At 36.7% G+C, this 26887-nt stretch overlaps 2 protein-coding genes, 1 long non-coding RNA gene and 1 pseudogene across 3 annotated transcripts; 3 read left to right on the plus strand and 1 right to left on the minus strand.

Annotated features, from left to right (window-relative positions):
- The first annotated feature begins 4238 nt into the window (after window positions 1–4238).
- LOC113271878 (cytochrome P450 71A1-like) lies at window positions 4239–6331 on the plus strand. Its single transcript, XM_026521802.1, has one exon. The coding sequence runs from the start codon at window positions 4239–4241 to the stop codon at window positions 5892–5894; it is 1656 nt and encodes a 551-aa protein (XP_026377587.1). The 3' UTR covers window positions 5895–6331.
- Window positions 6332–13480: 7149 nt separating this feature from the next.
- On the plus strand, window positions 13481–16486 carry LOC113273464. The gene is made up of 6 exons (XR_003322411.1): window positions 13481–14353; window positions 14680–15027; window positions 15155–15214; window positions 15411–15455; window positions 15630–15734; window positions 16105–16486. It is a non-coding gene; the product is annotated as an uncharacterized LOC113273464 (long non-coding RNA).
- Window positions 16487–18683: 2197 nt separating this feature from the next.
- On the minus strand, window positions 18684–19712 carry LOC113271879 (transcription initiation factor IIA subunit 1-like). The gene is made up of 2 exons (XM_026521803.1): window positions 19572–19712; window positions 18684–19031 (listed from the first exon to the last, which is right to left on the minus strand). Exons 1-2 carry the CDS (start codon window positions 19710–19712, stop codon window positions 18684–18686), a joined length of 489 nt encoding a protein of 162 aa, XP_026377588.1.
- Window positions 19713–20476: 764 nt separating this feature from the next.
- On the plus strand, window positions 20477–20780 carry LOC113273465 (annotated as a pseudogene).
- The last annotated feature ends 6107 nt before the right edge of the window (window positions 20781–26887 follow it).

The raw sequence follows: 26887 nt of genomic DNA on the forward strand, positions 1-26887 counted from the left end.
ACGATAAGATGGAACATAGCCTTCAGCAACCGTAGGATGATGAGATACAACGAAACTAACGGCGTGAGATGGAGTTAGGTGCTGTAGTGTTGGTCAGGAATTTCAGACTTTGATGTACTGGCGATGTTGCGACCGTAGGATGCTGAGATGATCCAATCTGACGGCTGAAAATGAAGGCGGGTATGGATATAGGAAATGGATTTGGGTAAGGGTTTTGGGCCTTGGGTATGCCAAGCCCATATCTTCTTTAAGAACAATTCTTCCTCCTTGAGCCCATTCCTAGCTTTTTGGACGTGCGCTCCATTCTTTGCGGCTTCCTTGCGTAATTCTTCCCGGCTTTTCACTACTTTTCTGCTCTTTTCGCTCCGCGACTCATCCGAACTTCGTTTATTACCTAAAAATGCAAAATTAAGTAAGAAAAATATTTATTCTTGAAAACAATGAAAATACAGAATATGGGATAAAATGTAGAATTAATGCACAAAAGATGAGTTAAATGCCAAGAAAAATATATAGAAATATGCACTTTTTAGCACTCATCAACTAGTCACATAGGTCATGAAGTAATTTTGACAAGTCATATACAGGTCATGAAGTAGCTTTAGTTCACACTGGTAAACTCAGGTTATAAGATTCCTAGAGATGGACCACGAAATTCAGAATGGTTTTGTCTTTAAAATTAGCAAGATACATCATCAAAATTGATGAATATAAAGCTCGGTGTTGATTCGAACTTCAAATATGGTATAACAACATATAAACTATGAGCCAAAAATATTCGGGAGGGTTCTGACTTCAAACTTAGCATGATACATCATCGAAATCGATAAATATGAAGCTCGTTGTTGATTCAAACTTCAAATGTGGTATAACGACATATAAGTTATGAACTTAGAAGTTCAGGAGGGTTCTAACTTCAAAATTAGCTGGATACATCATCAAAATCGATATATATGAAGCTCGATGTTGGTTCGAACTTCAAATGTGGTATGACAACATACAAACTATGATCCAAGAAGCTCCGGGAGGGTTCTAACTTCAAACTTAACATGATACATCATCGAAATCGATAAATATGAAGCTCAGTGTTGATTCAAACTTCAAATGTGGTATAACGACATATAAGTTATGAACTTAGAAGCTTCGGGAGGGTTCTGACTTCAAAATTAGATGGATACATCATCAAAATCGATAAATATGAAGCTCGGTGTTGATTCGAACTTCAAATGTGGTATAACAACATACAAACTATGAGCCAAGAAGCTCCGGGAGGGTTCTTACTTTAAACTTAGCATGATACATCACTGGAATCGATAAATATGAAGCTCAATGTTGATTCGAACATCAAATTTGGTATAACGACATATAAATTATGAACTTAGAAGCTTCGGGAGGGTTATGACTTCAAACTTAACTGGATACATCATCAAGATCGATAAATATGATGCTCAATGTTGATTCGAACTTCAAATGTGGTATGACCACATACAAACTATGAGCCAAGAAGCTTCGGGAGGGTTATAACTTCAAACTTAGCATGATACATCATCAAAATCGATAAATATGAAGCTCGGTGTTGATCTGAACTTCAAATGTGGTATAACGACATAAATTTTACAATTTATCGCCCCGGGAGGGATCAAACCCTAGTTATTCTGGCATATTGTATGCAAACCCTGGCTCTGAGATCGAAATTTGGCCATGAGTGAACTACTATAAGTCGGAAACTTCGTAAGAACGATGAATCCATCCATTTACATGTAAGATTCCTTTGGAATATACCCTAAAACCTTAAAAATCTATATTCTGGCATATTAAAAATACATTTACATGTAAGCACTGGCGGTGTGTTTCGGAGGAGGGGAGAGGTGTTTTTCGGAGGAGAGGAAGAAAGAAAAAGAGAACCAGATATGAATTAGAGTTCGAGTGGTTGAGGGATACAACCCATAATGAAAATTAAAATGATCGACGGAACACATTTCGGTTGATCCACTCATACGGATCAAGAAAAAGATCTTGACGGTTGATATTATATTTGGGATGCTCATACGGATTGAGAAGCAAGTGTGTTACTGTTTGTGCTAATACAACTCATGTATCCGGTTTTGTTGTCAACATTCGACACGAAAAAAAATCCAAAAAAAATATTAATAAATTTAGGACACTGTTATCGACATTATGATATAAAAAAATCCAAAAAATACATAAGAATGAAACGGGAAAATGCAGTCTGTCTCTACTTCTATTTCTTCGGTCTCGATTTAAAAATAGATTCCTGATTATAAATTAGACCGACATTGTTATCCGAAACCTACTGTTTGGTTTATACAAGTACATCTCAATCGATCGACCTTAGTCAATTTCCCCACATAGTTATCTATCAAATAAACCGAATTTTTCGTGGATTCACTTAATTTCACTTGTTATTTGTCAATCTTACCCAATGTCAATCGGCCTCACTCAGATTTTCTCAAAAATCATTAGGTTCTTTATTATCTATCATTTTAATTGAATGTTCATCGACCTTAATTAATTAAAGACATTATTTATCAATCTTGTCCAATATTACTGGATCTCACTCAATTTTTCTTAGATTCCATGAGTTTATATGGGTATCGATCAAATAAACTGAATTTCCTTCGTTTTGACTTAATTTAACTTGTTATCCATCAATCTTACCCAATATCGTTGGACCTCACTCAGTTTCTCTTAGATAGATTGGTTTATCTAGTTATCCATTATTTTAACTGAATGTCCATCGACCTTTGTGTATTTCACCCTTTATCTATCAATGTTATCCAATTCGCTCGACCTTACTCAATTTCTCTTACATAAATTGGTTTATCCTGTTATCCATTATTTTAACTGAATGTCCATCAATAGTTCACCGAGGATGGGAACTACTGACAGTAAATCGGGAAAATTGACCAAGTTCCACCGATTTTTTGAAAAAAGGGAATTAATGATATAATTTTAAAATTTTCAGGGTTTTGATAAAACACCTAAATCAATTTCATGTTAAATCATAGGAATCAGATTTTTCCGATTCTTCCTTTTCTCTGTCCAAATTTTTTTTAATCACGAAATTATGATATAAATAGTATTTAAGATCATACAAAATTGTGCTAATTACAAAACGAACAAGGAATACGATTTTTCAAATTTATCTGGCCAATAGAAAGCCAAGAGCTAGGTAATGATTGGAAACAAATTTGGTAATTACCTTCCGTTTTCAATTAGATAGAATTTCGAGTAATGGATTAGAAATGGACGGGAATGAACAAGTGAATTATTATCGTAGAAAATATATAGAACATATAAATTTTGGATTCAATACTACGAATGTGTATAAATCAATTGAATGAAAATGATTAGCAAAATGAGAAAGAATGAGAAACCCACCTCGTAAAATTACTATAGAACTTCTATTGGAAACCCACCTCGTAAAATTTCTACAAATCAAAATTAAACATCTCAATATCAAACATCAAACACTAGATTGGTGATGGCTTCCCTTTCCCATTAATAGAATCATCCACTTTCCTTTTCTGAATTGGTGGTCGCTATACCTTGGTTGCTGAGACAGGTTTTTAGCAGCCAAACATATTTCGAATTGCTGATACATGGTAGCTTGAAGTAAATAGCTACTAACCTACTATTCCACTCGCTATGTAGTACTGGGAAAAATGATGGAGCAACCCACAAATTTAATTAGTAGCTACGATTTAATGGGAGCATGTTAATAGCAGCCAAAGTTTTTGGTAATTGCAAACATAGTTGTTTAACTATTAAAGCGACCAAAATTTTGAGATCTTACTGAGATTTTGGTCGCTTAAACCAAGTTTTCTTGTAGTGGGAGTAGGGTGTAACTGGAGTCGTGAGGTTCAAACTTCTAACAGGTAAATGAAACATTTTTTTCTACGAGCTGGAGTATCGGGTGATGATACTGTGGCTTTGTACAGAAGACTCAAAACCTTAGGGAACCGATTCCTGAATTGGCAAAAGGAACCTTCACCTCAATGTGGGGGTGGTGGGGGGGGGGGGGGGGGGGGGGGGGCGGCGGCGGGGGAAACCTTGGAGGGATCGATTCCTAAATTGGCATAAGAAAAGAAAATAAAAAAAAATTATGGCGGCCTCAAGAAAAAAATTTAAAAAGAAATGAAAGTGACAACAACTGTCAACTAAGTATATAATAACATGGCGGCCTATCCCCCTAGTCATAGTGGACCTAAAAAATTATGCTTTCAAGCCCCAATTCAAATGGGAATATTTTGCTAATACTTTTCAAGCATAGTGGACTTAAGAAATTCTCAACAAATCTAGAAGTAGAAGACCGTCCATCACCCCTGCAACAGCTGTTTGAACAAGATCAAATCATGTTGCTCTCTATCTTTACAATTTTCTTCTTCTCTGCTATTTTCTATCTGTTAAGCAAGGTTAAGAAGAAATTTGATGATCATGGGTTCAAGCTCAATCTACCACCTTCTCCACCCAAGTTACCAATCATCGGAAACATTCATCAAATAAGCCCCATGATTCACCATTCTTTTCGCAATCTATCTAGCAAGTATGGTCCACTGATGCTCTTAAATCTGGGTACAAGACCGGTACTTGTAGTTTCATCAGCAGAGATGACAGCTCAAATTTTAAAAACAAATGATCTTGTTTTCTCAAATAGATTCAGTATAAAAGCTGCAAAAGTTATTTTCTGTGGTGGAAATGATTTACTTTTAGCTCCGTATGGTGATTATTGGAGGAAGGTCAGAAAATTCTGTGTTCTTGAACTGCTGAGCAACAAAAGGATTCAATCGTTTCAGTTTGTAAGAGAAGAAGAAGTGCTTAGAGTAATGGAGAGGATAAATTGTGCAGCTAGTGAGCCAGGTATGTCTATCAATTTGACAGAGATTTTGTTCACAACGTTGAATACAATTATCTTTAGGTGTTCACTCGGGGACAATTTCAACAAAGATTATGTAGATAGTTTTGTTGGGTTGATTAGAAAAGCAACAATGTTAATGGAGTCTATTTGCTTTGAAGATTTCTTTCCATTGCTGAAATGGGTAGATGTTCTAAATGGATTACAGGGGAAGCTTGATAAAACATCTCAAGAATTAGATACTTTCTTTAATAGAGTCATTGATGATCATCTTAGTTCCGAGGAACACGGCTGCAACCATGACAAGATGAACTTCATTGATTTGCTTCTTCTCCATGCTGAAGAAGCTAATCTTATTCTGAGCAGAGAGAATATCAAGGGGATTATAATGGACATGTTTGTTGGTGGGAGTGATACCACTGCGACTGCCATTGAGTGGTCTATGGCAGAGCTCATAAAGAACCCAAGGCTAATGAAGAAAGCACAAGAAGAGGTAAGAAGAGTGGTTGGTAAAAAAATGAAAGTAGATGAGCAGGACATTAATCATATGGAGTACTTGAAATGTATCGTCAAAGAAAGTTTACGGCTACATCCTCCTTTACCGAATCTGGTAGGAAGAGTTTCCACTGCCGCTGCCAAATTTGGAAATTATGATATCCCAACAAATACTGGAGTTTTCATTAATTCCTGGGCGATACAAAGAGACCCCGATTTGTGGGATAAACCAGAGGAATTCTGTCCTGAGAGATTCATAAACAACCCTGTCGATTTCAAGGGTCGGGATTTTCAATTCATCCCATTTGGGTCTGGAAGAAGACGGTGTCCTGGAATGGCATTTGGCCTTGCAGTTGTGGAGGTTCTTCTTGCCAACCTCTTGTACCAGTTCAATTGGGAATTGCATGGCGGTGCTAAGTGCGAGGAACTAGATATGACTGAAGGTTTTGGAATCACGGTTAATAGAAAGATACCTCTTCATGTTGTTCCAATATTGTTTCATTCAGCTTCTAGTACGATTTAATATGATCGGGGAAAAAAAAATAGATCCATACAAGAGCACTTGTACTATCTGGTTCTCTCATCCAAAATTGAAAAGGGCTCATTTGTTTGGAAGCCACTCGTTTTTGGCATCCGGTTGGCTGGATAGCGTGTAGCCTTTGTGTAGAGGGATGTAAAGAATTGGTGATTGGGATTGTTCGGAGATCTGCAAGTGCGAGATCTTTGGCTAATAGAGATTGGCTTTTCAAATGAGCGTACTCTGGTTTGATGTTGAGAAAGTATGATGAGACAGATTCAAGCAATACAAATGGTTATTGCTTGAATCTAACAGATGTACCTAGGGTAGACATTCTATTGTTGCCCTATTTGTTGGAGTTCCTTTCTTTATAATTTGTCTAATTTCAAGTGTGATTAGTGGGGTGGTTTTGGTAATTAAATGGTTTATATGAGTTGGTAACAGTTGACTGTGTGCTATACTCCTGTTAGATCCCCTCCTGCAGGAAGAAGAATAGATACAGTCAACAACTTGATTGCACCAAGCGACCTTATATCCCTTCAATGTGCGCTTTGGCTGATTTAACCTCTATGGGTTTCCAATTTAACCCCAGCACTTTAAACCGTCTTTGCATGTACCCCTTGTTGCAGGCATTCATCTTTCCAAACCAAGGCATGTATCCCTGTTTCAAACAGTCTTTCCATACCAAAAAGCTATTTCCTAATCCTATCCTAACGGGTATAAAGAACAGATTTTCCTAAAATTACTCGTGTCCTAATTGTACATGGGTTTTCTTACTATAGCTAACAAACGTGGGAACCGAGTATTCAAAACACTATAAATTAGAGGTGTAAAACGTGCCGGCCCGGTACAGCCCGGCACATAAAGTCGCGTGCTTCACGTGCTGTGCTGTGCCAAGGAGTTAAACGTGATGTGTCGTGCTGTGCTTTACTAGTCAAAAGCTAGGCACAGTACATCCCACGGGCAGAACACACGAATAAACATGTTGGGCCGTGCTGGCACTCGTTCTATAAACAATTTAAAATCACTTAATGGTGTACATTAAATCAGACATTATCACGAGAATCTAAATAGATAACATATCATTTGAAATTATATCAAAAATTATTTGAAGTAACATTAACAAGTTTATTCAATAAAAAGAAATAACCTATCAAATAAAAAATTGGATCAGTGTCAAGTAAATTAATGTTCTAGTCAAATATAGGTAACAACATTATAACAACGATATTGAAATATATTTTCCAAATATTTAGGTGTTATATGTGTTGTAATAAAAATAAGCCAGTATAAAATGTCAAAAACTAGCTAGATGTAGGATCCAAATATCGCACAAGTATTTGTAAGTGGGCGAGATTCATAAAAGGATGTGTGATAATGTCGCACGGAGAATAGGAAATAAAAGGAAACAGGAAATAAAAGGAAAGATGAAATAAAAGGAAATATGAGCTGTCATCCACTAGGTAACATCCTATATAAAGAGAAAGATAAGAGAGAGAAAAGTAACTTGTATTATTATCTTCTTATTCTTCCCCAAAAACCAGAGAGAGAGAGAGAGAGCTCCAAATACTCACTAATGGAGTCTCAATGTAATTCATATGTAATTCAATGATCATAGTGAAACCTAAACCCGTGGATGTAGATCAAATTGATCAAACCACGTAAATCTTATGTCTTGTTTTCTATTTTCATTATCTTTATCTTTATTTTCATATCAAATAAGTTTAGATCTAGAAATCATAGTCATGATAATACAAGGGGTGTGTTGTAGGATTTCCTGCAACTACATAATGGCGCTAGAAACAGGAAGGAGTAAAGGATTTATCCTTCCTATAACTTGTTGATTCAAGAAATTTTTATGAAGATTAGCTACTGTTCATATTTTTCTAGATCTACAAAATTTAGGTTCAAAAATGGAAATTTTATGGAAGAAATCACACTTTCAGGGACTAAACGTCATCAACAATTCAAAGACATGAAAAGAGTGAGAGAAAAAATTAGTTGTTGTGGTGAAATTTAAGGAGAAAATGGAAGTTTCAGTGGAAGATTTTCATGTTCAGGAGAAGAAGGCAAATGTGAAAGAAGTTAAGGGAGGACGAAGAAAAGATAAGAGGCAGATGCTGCAATTTCTATCACAAATAGAAATTCGCACAGATGGTTTGAGCAGGAGCGAGTAAGCGATAGGTCACGGGTTCGAATTTCGTAGAGACACATATTTTTCGTTTTCTTCTCATTTGCATGGGAGAATAAAAGAATAAGAGAAAAACATTGTACGTTTATTTCGCAAAGAGATTCTTGAACAGTTGGTCAAGAGAACAATATGTACGTTCGAATTTCCCTGCGAGCATAGTTTTTTTCTTTTTACAGATAGCGAAAAATGAATAATTTCGCAATATTGTTTCATTAGTTCGCAAACAAGAGGTAGCACAGTTGGTCAAGCTTCGCTAGAGTGAGTTGTAAGACTCCATTTCGAATCCCTCATCAAGCTTAATTTTTCTCACATTTTTGAGATCCTAAAGGCGAAGAAATGGAATAAAGTAAAGCATTGTGTGTTTCTTTCTCAAGCAACAAGTAGCGCAGATGGTCAGAGAAGGAGTATGCAAACTAGAGGACTCGGGTTCGATTTTCCCTGCGACCAAATAATTTTTGCTTCGCAAATATTCATTTCGTAGAGTTGATATTTGATTACTTCACACATTCTTTGATTATTTTGCAAGAGAGGGTTAGCACAGTTGGTCAGGAGGCATGAATGCAAGTAGCAGGTCGCGGGATCAATTCTTGCTTCTCTCATGTTTATTTTTATTATGCGAAATTTATACAGAATTGCCTCTTACACAGTTGGAATTTGATTACTTCGCAAGAACTTTGATTATTTCGCAAAAGAGGCTTAGCATAGTTGGTATGGTGCGAGAAAATCCAAGAAGCAGATCAAGGGTTCAAGTCTCACTTCTCACACTTCTTTTTGCTGCGCGAAATTCATACATTTCAAGGCATTTATTCACTTCTTTGACAACAACAGCGACTCACATGAAAGATAAGTACCACTTCCTTGAACATTTTACTTTATACTAAGAACGAATAAAAAGATTTTTGATTTGATTTACAAAAAAACAATTCAATCGCACGATTACAAAGATTTCAAAGATTATAAAGATTACTACGATTTCAAGATTGCAAAGACTTCAAAGTTACAAAGATTGCGAGATTTCAAAATTATAGAAAACTGAGAAAATTTAATTTTATGTTTCTCTAAATATTTCTTTTACAGAGAATAAAACGATTTTTGATTTGATTTATATTTAATTGCGATACAATCGCAGAATTACAAAGCTTTCACAATTACAAAGATTTCAGAATTATAATGTATTAGAACTTCTCTTGAATATTTACTTTGCTTCAAATGATATGATATTATGAGAATGAAAGAATGAATGAAATAATAAAAGAACAAAGAAACGTGAAAATTTCGGAAGAGACAATCTAAGATTAGAATGGGGAGAACCTTTATGGCGTACACCCTAGTTCGCGAACAAAATTTCTCAAGAGGCAAATGTAAGACCTAAAGTACGTCATAGAAGAGGGTACCTGTAGCATGACTCAGGGAAAAGGTTACCCCGCCCCTGGAACCTGAGTCATGGAGATTTGGGGTCAATAAAGCCCATCCGGGAGAGGCACCTTGGATTCTCATCCTAAGCATATGACTTAGGTTGGGCGACTAAGGTAATAAGGACTCTCCCAAGGAGTGCAGAATCTGATCAAGGCGCCGAGGTACATGGTTGAGTCAAGAGTGCCAGGGGCGTTTGAAGCGTCCTTGCCATTCTTGACAAGTCTTGGCTTATACTGCATTCGGTCCGAAGAAAACCCCACTTAGGGTGCAGGCTCGTAACAATAAGCCCTATAGGTAAAAGGGATAAGAGGCTGCGAAAACAACTGGTTGTTGTTAAGACCGGATGGGAGGAGCTAACCTTGTATGGTAGAAGTACGCCTCCTTGAAGGGGAAACCAGGAGGAGATAAGGGCGGCATCCTCCATTAGGGAGCTGATAAGTGTCTTAAGACGCAAATGTCATGAGGCTTTTTACTCGCAAGGGTATTAAGACTTGTCATATTTGTGCGACAATCCTGAAGAGGCAATAATACTAGAGAAAAAGATAAGACGAGATCAACGGGTCATTACATGAAAGTGTGAAGACGTCCTGCGATTTCGTCGCAAGACGACAATGTCATGGGGCTTTATTTTCGCAAGAACATTTAGGCCTGTCATATTGTCGCAACAATCCTGAAGAGGCAATAATACAAAAGAAAAAGTTAAGACAAGATCAATGGGTTTTTGCATGAAAGTGCAAAGACGTCCTGCGATTTTTTCGCAATGACAACAGGTGGCAAAATAAGACCTTTAACTAGGAAGGAAAAATAAGACCACTTAAGAAAATGAGTAAGCAAGTAAGCTTGCGAGAATGATTATATGTAAGCAAACAAGCTTGCGAGTATGTACATGGAAATGAAACTGAGGCAGTGAAAATGCCGCAGACTTGATATTATGATCATACTGTTATGAGATACTAATAGTACAGGAAAAAGGAAAGATGAAACACAAGTAAGAACTTGTGAGGAACAATAACTACACGAAGAGGAATGCATACACTAAAGAAAAAGACAGAGAAATGGAGAATGAAGGCAAAATGAGCTAAGTAACACAAACGTTAGCTATACATTGAAATAGATAAGCATTCTCATCATACAAACATCATACTCGCATCATAAAAGCATAACATAAACATCACATACACATTTCATAACATAATCATCACATAAACATTATATTCGCACAAGTACTTTACAAAACTGTACGGAATAATATTGCAGAACTTCGCAATAATATCGCAGAATTTCGCAGAATTATTCAGAATTTCGCAGAATGCGTCAGAATTTCGCAGAATTTTTCAGAATTTTGCAGAATTTTGCAGAATTTTGCAGAATTTCGCAGAATGTGTCAGAATTTCGCAGGATTATTCAGAATTTCGCAGAATGTGTCAGAATTTCGTAGGATTATTCAGAGTTTCGTAGGATTATTCAGAATGTGTCAGAATTTTGCAGAATGTGATTATTTCGCAAAATATGATTATTCCGAACGATATGATCATTTCGTTCAATTATTTCGCGCAATTATAAGCAACTTGAAGAGATTATACTATCGCATGAGCACAAAACATGAGACAGAGGAAAGATGAGAATGAAGAAACAATTCGTACATTCAACATTTTCTCAAAGATTCTACCCTCATAGATAAAGAACAGAGGCAACTATGGATTACCAAGAAAACATTTTATGTTCTTTATCTTCTCGGAAAGAATCACCAGAAATGGTGTAATAATTTCGCATGAATAAAGGCAATACTTATTATTCTCATTCAAGGACGGATACTTCTTACATTTCGAGAATTGAATATTTCTTATACTTCATCAAGGATACTTCATGCTTCTTATACTTCTTCAAGGATACTTCATACTTCTCATACTTCAAAAGATGATACTTCTTATTTACTTCGCAACATTCCGGAACTTCACAAAAGAATAGAGGCAAGTACGTACTTTTCAAATCCAGTATTCTTTCGTTCGTTCCTTCATCAACAAAGATCAAAGACTACTCCAACAACACGTATCTCGCTCCATCAACTACAACAACTGATTTTTTTTCCTGAAGATCGCTCTTCAAGCAATATTCAAGAAAAAAGAGGCAAGATGTAGGATCCAAATATCGCACAAGTATTTGTAAGTGTGCGAGATTCATAAAAGGATGTGCGATAATGTCGCACGGAGAATAGGAAATAAAAGGAAAGATGAAATAAAAGGAAATATGAGCTGTCATCCACTAGGTAGCATCCTATATAAAAAAAAGGTAAGAGAGAGAAAAGTAACTTGTATTATTATCTTCTTATTCTTCCCCAAAAACCAGAGAGAGAGAGAGAGAGCTCCAAATACTCATTAATGGAGTCTCAATGTAATTCGTATGTAATTCAATGATCATAGTGAAACCTAACCCCGTGGATGTAGATAAAATTGATCGAACCACGTAAATCTTATGTCTTATTTTCTATTTTCATTATCTTTATCTTTATTTTCATATCAAATAAGTTTAGATCTAGAAATCATAGTCATGATAATACAAGGGGTGTGTTGTAGGATTTCCTGCAACTACACTAGAATAGTGACTCTTTTGTGAAATATACACAAAATGTGATGTATTATGCCTTGTTATATGGTGTACTTGTGCATGTTATGACGTGCTTTCTTAACGTGCTATGCTGTGCTGGGCCACGTGCTTATCCGTGCAGCGTGCTGTGTTGTGTTAATGTGCTGCTTAGGATAACCCAGCACAGCCCAAGAAACTAACGTGCTGGGCCGTGCTAGGCTAAATCACGTGCTGGGCTGGGCTCATGTTTTAGCATGCTGGGCTGGGATGTGCTCGTGCTGGCACAACCCAATTTACACCTCTACTATAAATACATACCCAATTCATATGCTTCAACTCACATCCCATAGGTCGAATATCCTTCTCTTATTTTATCGAAACACTAATTCTCTTATCAGTTTCTTTTAAGTTTTCTCTCTCTCTAAAAGAACTGGAGCAGTCAACACGCCCAAAAATGGTAATGCCATGAGCAACACTACTAGAAGCAACAAGAATGGCAATACCAGCATTACTGATGGTAGTACTGATGGTGGTAAATATCGTCAAAATTATACGAAGCATACATCTATTCAAGTTGTTGATAGAAAAAGAGAAACGCATCACACCTTCAAGGTCAGATACTACAATGATAAAATCCGCACAACAGTAACTCACACAACATCTGTTTTCGATCAATGGATTGATGATGTATATAAATATTATGCCGATAAGCTCGTCGATAATATTCTTGTTATGGGTCTCGACATCGAATGGGTACGAAACAACTGTTGGGATCTTGTAACAATGAACAACATGTTAGATGTATCAAAAATAATATGTAAATAACTAATTCGAAACAACTCTACCGAAAAACTTGACGAGGGAAGAATCAGGTTTAACAAGCACTACACCAAATTCCCGGATTAGTAATAGGAATTCGTAACGGCTTACTGGCCGCAAAAATATCCCGTTACAAATGGCCTTTACCAAAATTTTGTAACAGGCGTTAGCCGTTACGAAGTTTTTAATAATTCGTAACATTCGCAGTCGTTGGGAAATTTTTTATGGGCGTGCCAGCCACACGCTTGGTCACACCTGGGTCGTAACACCTGGAATTTGTATGCGTGCCATTCACATGCGTGAAAAAAAATCCACCCCATGCTCATTTCAACTAGAGGATGTTTCTTCCCCTAACTTAGTTCCCCCCCCCTTCTCTCTCGAGTATTCTCTTCATTTTCATTTCTCATTTTTTTCTCCTCCTGCCTCTCCTTCTCTTCCCTCTCAGATTTTAGGTTTCGATTGCAGCTGAGATCTTGTTTTAATCATAACAGATGTTGAATCACAATCAGTGTTTCGACCTGGGTAAGTGTTTCATAGTTTTTCGATTTTAGGATTTCTTTGTCTGTTTTTAGGGTTTCAGTTTTTTTTTTTTTTAGAGTTTCGAAAACTAAAATCGTCGATTTCATATAAAAATTCTCTATCAAATTATGGTTAGAGCTTAGATCGGTAAATATCTCATATCAATTTTGCTTTTGAGATCAAAATCTCGAAAAATTTCAACAAAAAATTCTATGGTTTCTTGATCTTAAAATCTGGAAAAAATTTCTATCTTTAATCTTGATCGAAAATTGGTCTTCAAATCTGTAATACCCATATAATTGATTTGATTTTAGATAGCTTTCAGTTTGTATATATTTGTTCTTGATGGGGTTGAAGGTAAATTCGATTCTGAGAAGAGATTATGGATTGAGTTTGTTGCATTGGTGGAAGACGAAAATGGAGGAGATGGTCAAGAACAAGAAGCTTCCAAGGAAGTGAGTTGTTTGATGTGATGATGGAAGGAGGTAGCTGAAATGGGTGCTTGTTTGAGCATTGATAGCTAAGTAGGTGGTGAACTGAAATTGCGGGAAGGTTGAGTATGGAAGGTATGTTTCATGAAGATGACAGCAGAATGGTGGTGACTCTTGTTGATTTCGGTCATTGGTTCAAGCAATAGAAGACGGAGATTGGTTGAATTAGTTGAGCTGTTATTGTTGATTGCATATGGAAATGGGTTTAATCTAATGTTGCCAAGGGTAAGAGGATGTTGGTCCTGGTGATGTAGTTTGAGCTCATAAGGAAGGATGGCTAGGTCAAAAAGTGGTGTTGTTGTGTTACTGATGGCTGAGTTATGGTGGTTGTTCGGCTGTGAATTGTTGGGAATAGCAGAATCAGTTGCAGATGGGATTGCAACTAGATGAACATTGTAGGGAAGTGATTGAAGCTACAGAATGGATGTGGTAACATTCATACTCAGGTGACTGAACCACTTCTGCTTTTGCTATTATGACTTTCAACGGTAGAATTTTTGAGTAGAATCCTTTTGCTTCTGCTTCTGCTTTTGCTTGTTATTTGTCTTGTTCTTATGTCCTGCATCTTACTAGTAGTAATTTTGCAATCTTTACTTCTGCTTATGATTTTTCTTGTTTTTGTTTGTGATTTAGAATAATGGGTTTTTGTTAAATTCTCAGATTTTAATGTTTTTTCTTCATATGAATGATGTTGTCTATGGTGTGATATCTGAAATCTGATGGAACAGTTCATTATTGAGATTTAATGATGGGTTTTGATTTTTCTGAACAGAAGGAAGATTCTGGTGGTGGTGGTGAGGCATAATTTGTAATGTGATTGATTATGTCGAAAAATGAAGAATCAGGGTGTAATAGCCCAGTTAGGACAGATGCTGATTTTCAGACACTACAAAACCTTGAACCACAGATGCTGATTTTATTTCCAATCTAGATAGTTACTGCTGGAGAATTGAATTGAATGGATTCGATTTGCAGTTTGTAATATTGAAACTTGAAAACCTCTTGGATATAAACATAATCTTACTTTCGTTTTCAGGTTTAGTTTGTATACCCTCCAGAAAAACAACTGTCGCTCAAGTATAAGGATCTTGTGCCATTCTGCTTTCCAGGAGGTCTGGAGGTTAGTGGCCTTTGCATGATGAAACTTATGTACTCCATGGATATCGACTTCTTATTCTTCGTGTCCAGAAGTTCTGTTGCATTTATACTTTCTCGTGGTTGACAAAAAAATGTTAATATGTTGTCAGGTTCATGCTGTTGAAAGAACTCCTTCAATGAGTGAGTTGAGTGAAATACTCCTTGGACAGGTATAAATAGCTTCCTTCATCTTCCTGCATTATGTTTGGCTCTTGGAGGATTGTGTGTTACTGAAATTCTTTAAGGCACCACATCTACTGTTTCTTCGAAAACGTCATTACAAATGTTAAATCTACCTTCTACTTGACTATTTCTATTTTCTATGCATTTCAGTAGTTGTTAATAATATGTTCATAAATTTTGCAGGAACATTTCAAGCAAAGTGATCTATCCTTCGTATTCCGTTTACAGGTATACATATATGAAATAGAAACTAATTTATATGTTTAAAAATTTAGTACGTTTGATGCTTTAGTCCATTTTTCTTTTTTAAAATGACATTGGTTTGAGTTATCCGTTATATTGATTCCTTACTGGAGCTTTTATGTAACTTAAACTGATTTAATGTGATTACAATTTTCATAGGAGATGCATGTAAGGCATTGCTTGATGCAGCTGGAGTGATCAAATCTTAACCAAATGATGAAAGCTTAAGGAATTGAATGGTTGGATCCAATTGGGGTTCTAATAGTAAGTGTTCTTATACATTGTCTACTACCAAACTCCTCATTTTTTTTCTCTTTTCATTGATTTTCACTGGGCATTTTGGGTTTCCAATCTTTTAAAGTTTAAAATGCTATTAGGTAGACGTAATGTACTCTTGTTCGATCTTTCATCCTTGCATTGTTGGCCACTAATTGATATCTGCCAAGTTTCTGTCACATTGTTTTGTTGTAGATTCTCAATGGCTATGCTTTACATGATTGTATAGTTTTGTGGCTATTTTCTCGGTTGCAACAACATAGCTGTTATGAATACTCGTGGCTTAGAAATATACATGAATCGGACGGCACATTGTATCTGTCTCAGATGTCTTACTGTTGTTTTCATATCTCCTCAGCGATGCGATGGCAGATCTCTTTGGAGGGGGCTTCCGTTAGTGTTTTTGCAGCAACTTGAGCTGGTGGAAGGACAAGAGGGATTATACCCCTGAAATCATACTCAAGCAAGAGGTTCTACCATTAAATGACAGCCATTATGTCCCTTAGCAACTGCAAGTTTTGAGCAAGTTTCTATGTAGTTTCTTCTTATAGTGATTTATGTGAGAATGAACTGTGATTTAAGTGAGAATGAACTGAACTAAGGAACTTAGTAGGCTTCTATGACTTCCCTCATGATTTGATACTTTAACAGTTTTTTTTGTACTTGAAAGAATTTGTATTCTTTTTGAGTTTGTATTCTTTTTTGAATTGATTGAATGTTGAAATGAATTGATTGAAGAAAGTATTGAATGTGGATTATGGATGGAATGAAGGTGTATGATGGATATTTGAAATGCCCGGCTTATTTCAGGCAGAAAATGAACTGCGGGTCAGCATTGACCTGGTCAATGTTGACTAGCAGTAATTTTTTTGCCGTTACTAAAACATTTGTAACGACTTAAGAATGTTCGACAACGTTGTTACAAACAAAATTCGTAAAGGCCAAGAACTGTCACGTGGAAAATTAGTAACGGTGGTGATCTGTTACTAGAGACGTTACAAACAACATTCGTAACGGTTCTCTGCCGTTACAAAATTTGTAACACCTACTTTTGCAACAGGCAAGAGCCGTTTCTGTTTCTAATCCCAGAATTTGGTGTAATGAAGTTGTCCTTAACACATTAGTTCGCGGGTATGCTCGAATTGAGTAATGCTAAACCCCTCACAGCGAAGATGTGTCCATGATAAGACTGCCCGATATAACTTAAGTTAGCACAACGCAAGTTACCCACCCTTGAACTCAGTAACGGAGATGAAAGTAAAACGTCGCACAAACAAAAGCAACAAGATTAAGAAAAAAAAAAGACACAAAGATGGTCGTTTCTTGTGTGTTTTTAAAACCGAATTCCGAGTTGTATTTATAGGATGAAATACTTGCAAATCAAGTTAGGTTTTGGTTTTCTTCAAAAACAAGTAAAACACGTAAAAGAAATTTACCATAAATAAAACTGTTAAGAAAACAATTTTGGAATTTCCTAAAGAAAAACTCGCCAAAAACAAATCCGTGTAGACGAGGGACTTGGTGCATGGTATACGCGCATATGCATGGGTCGAAACATGGTTATATAGTGGAGCACCTCTTTAGTTTTCCACAATTTGGGACTAAAGGTTCATTTCATTCGGTCAAAAATGAATGAGTATCCTTAGACCCTTAGGTCATTAGATCAAACCACGCCAAAACCAAAATCAATTTATTAAAATCTCATCTCCAACAATAACAAAGTCGACCTATTGCAATTATGTTTAGCGCATCGTTGTTTAATATTTCAGTTATTTGGTTGTGATAAAAATCAAGTCCCTAAATCTCTTGTCGATTTTCTTAACGACGGGAGAATTTTATTCGTCAGAGTTGGGATCGATGAAGCTGCACACAAGCTTTCGGTTGATTATGGGTTGAGTATTGCAAAAACCGAAGATCTTGGAGATCTGGCTGATTATATGCTTGGTACACGAGGACTTTATCAAGTAGATATGAATTCATTGATGAATATTGTGCTCGACAAACATCTACATCATGAACCCAAGTTTAGAAGGATTACCTTCAGTAGATGGGACAGGAATACTTTTAAAGAACGAGCAGGTTGAGTACGCTTGTTTAGATGCTTATGCTTCGTTTAATTAAACTTGGTCTTTATTTGTCGCGTCTTCAAGATCCAGAAGAATTTCAAGAGGTTTCCCCAAGAAACTAGCCAGGGCGCAAGGCTCAAGGGTACCTACCACAGAAAGCCTAGATTCTTATTTATTTATTTTTTTACCAAATCCATTCTGGTCTTTTTGCTTTGATTCTAAGGTGCTTTCTAAGTATTATTGTTTTCGATTATCATGTAATTTTTATTTATTTGTTTCAACGGAAATTAAAAAATTTATAAGACAGTGCCCTAAGTTTCAAAGGAAGTTAAGAAATTTTATAAGACAGAGTGCCCTATGCAACCATGGAAAACGCTCCAGCAGTTCCTATCCAAATTCTTTAGGGGTTTCCTACACTGTCTTACTGGTCGAGCCGACAAAACGGCGATAACTTTTCTATTGGTTCATTTTCTTTTACCCTTGGGCCTTGAAAAATTATGGCTTAGATAGCGCTGAAACTAGTAAGAAGAATTTATTAGAGTTTACATTAAACTCAAACTACACAGTCCTGGTTTGTAGGAATTAAAATCCTCAACGTATTTGCTCAAAATTCTGAGATAGTTAGAAGTGGTGTGTTAGCCATAGTCAATTTTCTGCATTGTTCTTCCTCCCTGCTCTTTCTCTATACCTTGTTCACTTTTTGAGGTTTCTTATCTTTTAATGTATTTGGTCCATTCTTGTAATCAAATGCAACAGTCTCTTTCAATAACAAGATATTATTCTTCTATCATGTTGTGGTTCAATATGCGGAGGTTAAACAAAAGAGCTAAAACTCCAATTTATTAGTACACAAAAAAAAGATGGTCTCTTATCAGAAGCTAAATTCTCCATCAGCCTTGGAGAACAAGTCCAAATGGAGTATGCCGTCCTTCAGAGCACATTTCCATTTCCTTTTATTGCTCCTCTTGGGTTTATCTACCTTTACAAACTGAGCTAACACCAACTGATTCGTGCTACTCTCTTCATCTTCTTCCTGTTCTAGAACGTCATCATCTTCGTTAAGCTCCTCATCTTCTTCTTCTCCTTTTAGGTTTCCTAGGTTATTAGGTGTTCCTGTATCTGGTGTGTTAACAGCAGAAACCTTTTCTTGCCCTAAAGAATCCGAAGACCCGTCTTGATGAGGAAGAAGATGTGGAGGAGAATCAAGCTTTGACTTTTTCTATGCACGCATGAAGAAATCCTCATCATATGCAACATTGAGATCAACACCAAGATGCCTCTGATTTGTCGTAGGAGATTTTTCTTACACGTGATTAAAACAACTAGTACTGGCTTCATGTACAGGATATTAAAGTCTATGGGCATCCAACTTAAAACCAATTAGCAATGAGTGGTGAGGCCCTAATAGATTATAAACTGCAGGATCTTAAATAACCCAACCATATGGGACTAATAATCTCAACACGCCCCCTCACGTGTAGCCTCGGCGGGTCTTACAAACACGTGGACAATTAAATCGGGTGACGCGGAATAAAGGTGCGGTCAACTGACTCGACACAAATAGCCTGCTCTGATGCCATATTAAAGTCTACGGGCATCCAACTCAAAACCAATTGGCAATGAGTGGAGAGGCCCTAATAGATTATAAACTGCAGGATCTTAAATAACCCAACCATGTGGGACTAATAATCTCAACAGGGGTCGGAACGATAGGAAGTTCTCCTATAGGAGGACTGTGATCAGGTTGACCTTGTACAACCTGATCACGTTGCATAAGTTTTAACTCCCATAGCGATCGAAGCTCATCCAGAAAAGAATCATCAACACCTTGGTTGATAAACCTTTCTCTTAACTTACCAACAACGTCACCAACTACGTGAGCATAGACTGGATTCGACATCTCAAAGAATCACTTTTGTAACAACTGAATTTTTTATGGAGAAAAAAGAAGCAGAAAGAAGTTGTGTTAGGGGGAGCCGTGTTAGGGTATATATAGACTCAGTGTTTCCTAATTTGAATAAGTTTTGTGTTTCCTTAACTCAAGAATTTACCTGACCGGGTACCAGCGACTAAGCACGTAACTTTGTGGGCTGGGCTGTGCCGGGCCAACATGTTTTACACCTTTATTTGCACCCATAGGGAGTCCAAGTCATGCAAACGGACTCTGCAGGGATGCGAAACAAAAATATAAGATGTCTTCCACAGAACTAAGTCATAACCTGTATATAAGCAAGCACCAGAACTTCAACTAGGTTTCCTAAAATAACTTAAACTTTTAAACACTAGGTTTCCTAAAATAACTTCAATTTTTAAACAAGAGATATACTAGAAAAGCAAAAACAAAGAACTTCTAAACATTGGCTATCAAGCACACCTTTGTCTTGCGGAGTAAGTTTCACTTAAGGTGTTGGAAGCCGGTTATAAAAGAAAGGAACCGAATTTGGAAATAACACAACTACCTTTTCTAGTCGGCTACTCCTATATATACCTTGATTTACCTATTCTTGCACAATTCTTTTCCTTCGCTCAACTTTCTCCTTGTGATAAAGATATCTGTTGCCAATAATATTCAGTTTTTTTAGACCTTACAAAAGCAAACGGCTCTCGAAATCTCTGGTCTCTCATTCTCTCTAGTAGATCTTCTTTTTGTTGTTGAATATATATATGGAAAATTTTGAACTATATAGAAGCTCTACAATTGGGATGTGCTTGCTGCAACTCTTGGTGAGATGATTTATGATGAAACCCTAAGTCCGGAACTTGTTATTCAAGTTCTTACTCAATTTGATGAATCTATGACTGAAGCTTTGAAAATTCACAATCAAGGGACATCTGAAAACCTACTGGTCGCGTGACAATGTATGGACCTTTATCTTGAAAGAGTGCGTTGTTCAAGAACGAGGAGGTCCAAACGAATATCGACAAGGTTAAAATTGTCGCATGCGACTACAAGTTGCTTCATCAGTGAGTTCAGATAGAGTGTTTAATTTGTCTCTTTCCAGTTGTAAATAACACAAATTATGTTGAGATCCAACAAAGACTTCGTATGTAAGGCCCAATAATGTGCAAGTCCATTTAGTAATATTATTGTAGGATCAGAATCTCGCAGCAATAATGCCTCAGCGAAATTATCAACAACACAACACAATAGTTTCGCAGAACAATTTCACAAATGACATAATAAACGACGTCAGCTAAATCATGAGAAAAATGTGATGATCCTGCGAAAATTAGAGTTTGCGACATTAACATTTGTACGGTTGCGAGAATGTCGCAAGCCATATCCTAAAATAATGGACAGATTAGATGTCATCCACCATGTAATTCCCTATAAATAGCCGCTCAGTTGTAAACGAAAGGAGAGAGAACTTTTCTGAGTGAGAAGTAAGTAAATAGGAGAGAGAAAATCTAGAGCAGTGGTTATTCTTGATTCCTTTATCTTTTCTTGTAAGATTGTTCAAAGATTCATCAATAAAATTAAGATTGTTAATCTAAAATGAGTTATATGTTAATGAAATCTTGTGAGGGGTGTAGTGTAGGATTTCCTGCAACTACATAATGGCGCTAGAAACATGGAGAAATTGAAGATTATTCTAGAAAAAATTGAAGATTAATATTGAGATTTGTGAAGATTTGGAGTAATTGGTTAAGAATTTTACATAATCTCTTGCAATTTGTTAACATTGAAGAAATGTCTAGAAGAAGAAATACATCAGAACAAGCAACTACTGTTAGAAGAAGCAAGAGAATTGCTGGAAGGGAAAGAAGTGAAATGGGAGAATCTACTAGAATGAGGAATAATGGAGAAAATCAAATTCAACCACCAGTTCAACAACAACTATTACAAGGAAGGAATACAGATTATGATAGGGTGAGTATACACACTTGGCAATCAAATTCAGCAGAAGAAGTAGAAGAAGAGCAGCAAACTTGAAACCATAGACAGGTAGAGAGAAATCAAGAAGCAGATGAAGGAATAATTCATGGAGATGAGGAAATTGGAGCGCTAGAAACGTTGAGACGAAGAATACATGAAGAAACAAGAGCTGAGGCAGAAGAACGTGCAAATCTAACAAGGCAAAATCATGAATTGAGGATGGAAAATATGAGACTACAGAGTAGAAGATCGAGAAGTACTACAAAATCATATTCAAGATCGACTAGAATAGAGATGAGGCGAAATTCACCCACAATTAACACTGGAAATAATATTCAAGAAGAAATATCAAATCCTAATGAAGAACATCGCGAAAATAGAGAAAGGACTGATGATCGTTACGTTCCACAAAATGAAACTTTTGATGATAGGCAGAATGATAAAAATCAAGAGAATGGACAACGTCAGGGACGAAATAATCAAGATGGGGAAGGGAATTGAAAGGAAGGAAGGATAATTTTACATGAGAGAGAAGCTCAAAGAAATTAACAAACGATTGAAGAAGAAATTGAAAGACATTATGCTGAACAAACACGTTTAATTTGCGAACGTGAAAGATTGAGAGAGGAAATAGAATAACAAGAGCTTCAGGAAACAATTCGCCAGAACAATCATGACAATCGAGAAAGAAGACGAGCACAAAATCGGAATAACGGTAATATCAATGAAGAATATGATAGAGTGCAGAGGATGGCTGAAAGACAACGAATGGAATTGATGAGAAATGAACAAAATCATGGAGGGGAAAATGAGAGACATTATCATATGCGAATTCAAGATAGAGATGAGGAAGAGAATCGCAGAAGAAGACGAGATGAGGATGATGAAGAAGAAATACAAAATTTCGTGAGAGAAGAAAGATATGAACGCATAAGAGGGTAGGCGAAATTAAAAATACAATGGATCAAAATTCAGGTGTAAATAAACAAATTTTAAAAGAATTAGAAGAAATGAGAGGAATGCTAAATAATATAGGAGAAGTAGGCAGAAGACAATTAGATGAAGCTATAGAAGAAGCTGCAAAAACTCCATTTACAAGGGAAGTACAACTAGGAGGAATACCTCCGAAATGCAATTTGCCCACATTAACCAGCATTTTTGATGGAACAACTTGTCCAATTCAACACATTAAAGCCTACGTGAGGTGCATGTTGCAGTGGGAAAATCATGATGTCGTATTATGCAAGTATTTTTCATCCAGCTTAATAGGGGAGGCGTTAAAATGGTTCGAGGGTCTACCAAAGAAGACAATAACATCCTTCAATCATTTGCAGACTACATTACTGGGGGCATATATAAGTAACAATTCTTCCCGACCTGGTATTGAAGACGTGTTTGGATTAAAACAAAGGATTGGCGAAAGTTTTGAAGCACCTAAATAAAAGGTGGAGGACTATGTGTAGCGAAATGGCTGTCCGTGTGGATGAGAGATATCTTATCTTATCATTAATCAATGCTATGTTTGCAACCAACCTATTGTATATTCAAATTTTCAGAGTCAAGAATACGATCACAATGACTGAATTGCGAGAACTTCAAGAAGAATATATTGCTCTAGAGGAAAGGCAAAATGAAATGGAATCATACCCAGTTGCGAACACCAGTTCACAAACAGCGAATGCAAGCTTATTACCCAAACTAATAAACACAGTGGCGAGCACTTCACAAGTACAACAAGAGAAGGTGACGGGCAACAATCAACAATATACTGTTGGCTATGGGAAGTCGAGATCAAGAGGAGTATGAAAGAGAAAGAAATTTCTACAATCGTGGTGGAAATAACAAGTTTCAAAGACTCGATCAGTCGCAAAAAACTTATGGAGGTCAAAGACAAAACTATAATAGAGGACAAGGAGGTCACAAGGTAGTATGGGAAGAAATCAAGATGCCACCTCTAAATGCAAGTGTGGAGAAAATATGGGAAGCTATCATTTTGATGGAGAATATACCAACACCATGGAACATGGGAACGAAACCACCTCCAAACCACAGAAGTCATTAGTTCTGTTCTTATCATCATTTTCATGGACATACTACAAATGATAGCAGAAATGTAAAAAGAATTATTCTGAGAATGATAGATCAAGGAAAACTAAACCACTTTTTGGTAGGGCACCCACAATCTCAACCATTGCCACCACCACCAGAGCATCACAAAGTAAACACGATGAAAAAGAAGGAAACATTCTTCATAGAAGTTGGTGCAAAAGCAAAGAATCTATTCTGTCACTCTATCATACATTCATACAAGACAATTGAAGATTTTCATTACAATGTTTTGAATAGAGTGTTCGCAAGAGATAATGATGGAAGAGAAATTATGAATATTGCGAAAATCTCTCCACTAGAGGAATGGCAGAAACAGATTATTTCTTTTACCGCAGAAGAAATCACCGAAGGTGAAGAGGTACATGATAATCCATTGATAGTAAAATTAGAAATTAATCCAAAACCAAAAGAATATGAGGATGATGAAGCTGAAGATTCATGGGAAATTAATAGGATTCTAATCGATACTGGAAGCTCTGTGAACATCTTATTTTATCATACTTATACCATCAACATATAAGATATATGTTATAAGACTATGGGAGGAAGAGATGATGATATTATACACTCAACATATAAGATATATGGTTTTAATGGTACTGCCAACAAGCCTAAAGGGGAGGTTACTATGCGAATTCCATTGAAGGGAATATCTTCTGAAATCCTGTTCTGTGTCGTTGACGTAGAATCACCCTACAATGCATTAATTGGTCGACCTTGGCTAAATGGGATTCTAGGTGTGGCTTCAACTTTCCATCAGTGCATCAATTTACCTCACCCCAGCGGTGTAGGAATCATAAAAGGAGATTGGGTTGAAGGAAAGAGGTGTTACGAAACTGAGGTGGAATCTTGTGAAGGAAGAGCAAACAAGAAGGAAAATTGGCGACACAAAATCAAAGAGACACAAAGAAGTGATAGATTGATGGTCGATGCAATCAAACGAAAAGAAGAAGAGATATTGCGAAACTAATGCTAGCTCAGAATAAAAAATGGTGAACATACCACTACCAAGGAAGCAGTCGCAGAAAATAACAAAGAAGCAGGGAATGGCAAAGGTAATGTATGAATGATTGATTTGTTGCGACTTAGGTTAGGCGACTAAGGTAATAAGGACTCTCCCAAGGAGTGCAGAATCTGATCAAGGCGCCGAGGTACACGGTTGAGTCAAGAGTTCCAGGAGCGTCTGGAGCGTACCTTGCCATTCTTGACAAGTCTTGGCTTATACTGCACTCGACCCGAAGAAAACCCCACTTAGGGTGCAGTCTCGTAACCATAAGCCCTATAGGTAAAAGGGATAAGAGGCTGCGAAAACAACTGGTTGTTGTTAAGACCGGATGGGAGCAGCTAACCTTGTATGGTAGAAGTACGCCTCCTTGAAGGGGCAACCAGGGGGGAGATAAGGGCGGCACCCTCCATTAGGGAGCTGATAAGTGTCTTAAGACGCAAATGTCATGAGGCTTTTTACTCGCAAGCGTATTAAGGCTTTTCATATTTGTGCAACAATCCTGAAGAGGCAATAATACTAAAGAAAAAGATAAGACGAGATCAATGGGTTTTCGCATGAAAGTGCGAAGACGTCCTGCGATTTCGTCGCAAGACGGCAATGTAATGGGGATTTATTTTCGCAAGAATATTTAGGCCTGTCATATTGTCGCAACATTCCTGAAGAGGCCATAATACAAAAGAAAAAGTTAAGGCAAGATCAATGGGTTTTTGCATGAAAGTGCAAGGACGTCCTGCGATTTTGTCGCAATGACAAGAGGTGGCATAATAAGACCTTTAACTAGGAAGGAAAAATAAGACCACACAGGGATCAAATTTTGAAAAGAATCAAAATTTACTTCGCATATGGTTGCGAAATTATACATGAACAACTGCCAAGTTGAGGCACAAAATAAGAAAAATCTGCAAAATCTCTCATTTGGATACAAATAACAGAGGCAAGTATGGGAATGAATGAAATTAGAAAATGTTATTTGTCTCCACATGATAAATTTACGCAAAAATTCAAAAATTAATGATTATGTTGATTAACCGTATTGCAAGGAGGAATTGTTTTAATGAATGCAGGTCAAAATGAAAGAAACTCTTATATTAAGTAATATGGAGAACCAAAAGAATTCGCAAATATACAGAAAGAAGGAATAAATGTACAAGTATTACAGAAGATCAAAGAAAGAAACAAATACTACTTCTTAGTTGATCCTTCATCATCTTCATCAGACTTGTTCCCTTATTCGTCTGCATCAGAACTTTTATCTCCATAAGAACCTTCAGCACCATCAGATTCTTCATCATCAGCTTCGCTATCAGAGATGGTCAGAATATGAATGTTCTTTTGGATCTCCTCCAAGAGACAAGGATAATCAGAGTGAGGAATACTATGGCCATCACAAACAATTTGAATAGTTTGATTGCGAAAATGCAGAGCATCGTTCTTAAAGTTCGCAACAGTGATCTTGATTTGATTCTTTAATCTAGAATACTTATCGTTGCGAGAAGAAAGATTCTTTACGAGTTCCTCTTTTTCAGCTTCAAGTTCCTCAATTCTTTCGCGATATCTACTTTCAGAATCTGCGAGCAAAAGGCAATCAATTAATAACTTGATGAAAATTCATAAGAAACAAAAGATTAGTGAAGAAGAACAGTTAATAACCTTCTCTGTCAGAAATCATATCTCTAATCAAGGATGTATGCTCAACTTGGAGACTAACATTTACACCTAAATATTTTCTGGCATCGTCTAAGATTTTCGCAGCCCAAGCGAATTCATCCTCATTATTTATAAGGAGACGAGAACGAATTTGGTTTTCTCTTTCGCTGAGCTCGGTATTCTTGCGGTTAGCTTCATCTCGTTCAAGTTGAACTTCAAGAAGGGTCTCTTGGAATTTCGCCAAAGCCTTAGCACCTTGATCAGAGATGCGATCCTTATCATCTATGAGACCGCTAATTTTGGTTCTTATCTCATTGATTTTCTCTTTAAAATTAAGAAAGAAACGCTTAAATCGGTTGGCTAAGCCTAAACTAGATCTATGGTCAATTTCTAAGAGGCGAAGTTTGGATCTCAGTTCATTCAGAGAAAGAGACGA

This window comes from Papaver somniferum, chromosome 4, assembly GCF_003573695.1.
Source record: "Papaver somniferum cultivar HN1 chromosome 4, ASM357369v1, whole genome shotgun sequence".
NCBI classification, from domain to species: Eukaryota; Viridiplantae; Streptophyta; class Magnoliopsida; order Ranunculales; family Papaveraceae; genus Papaver; species Papaver somniferum.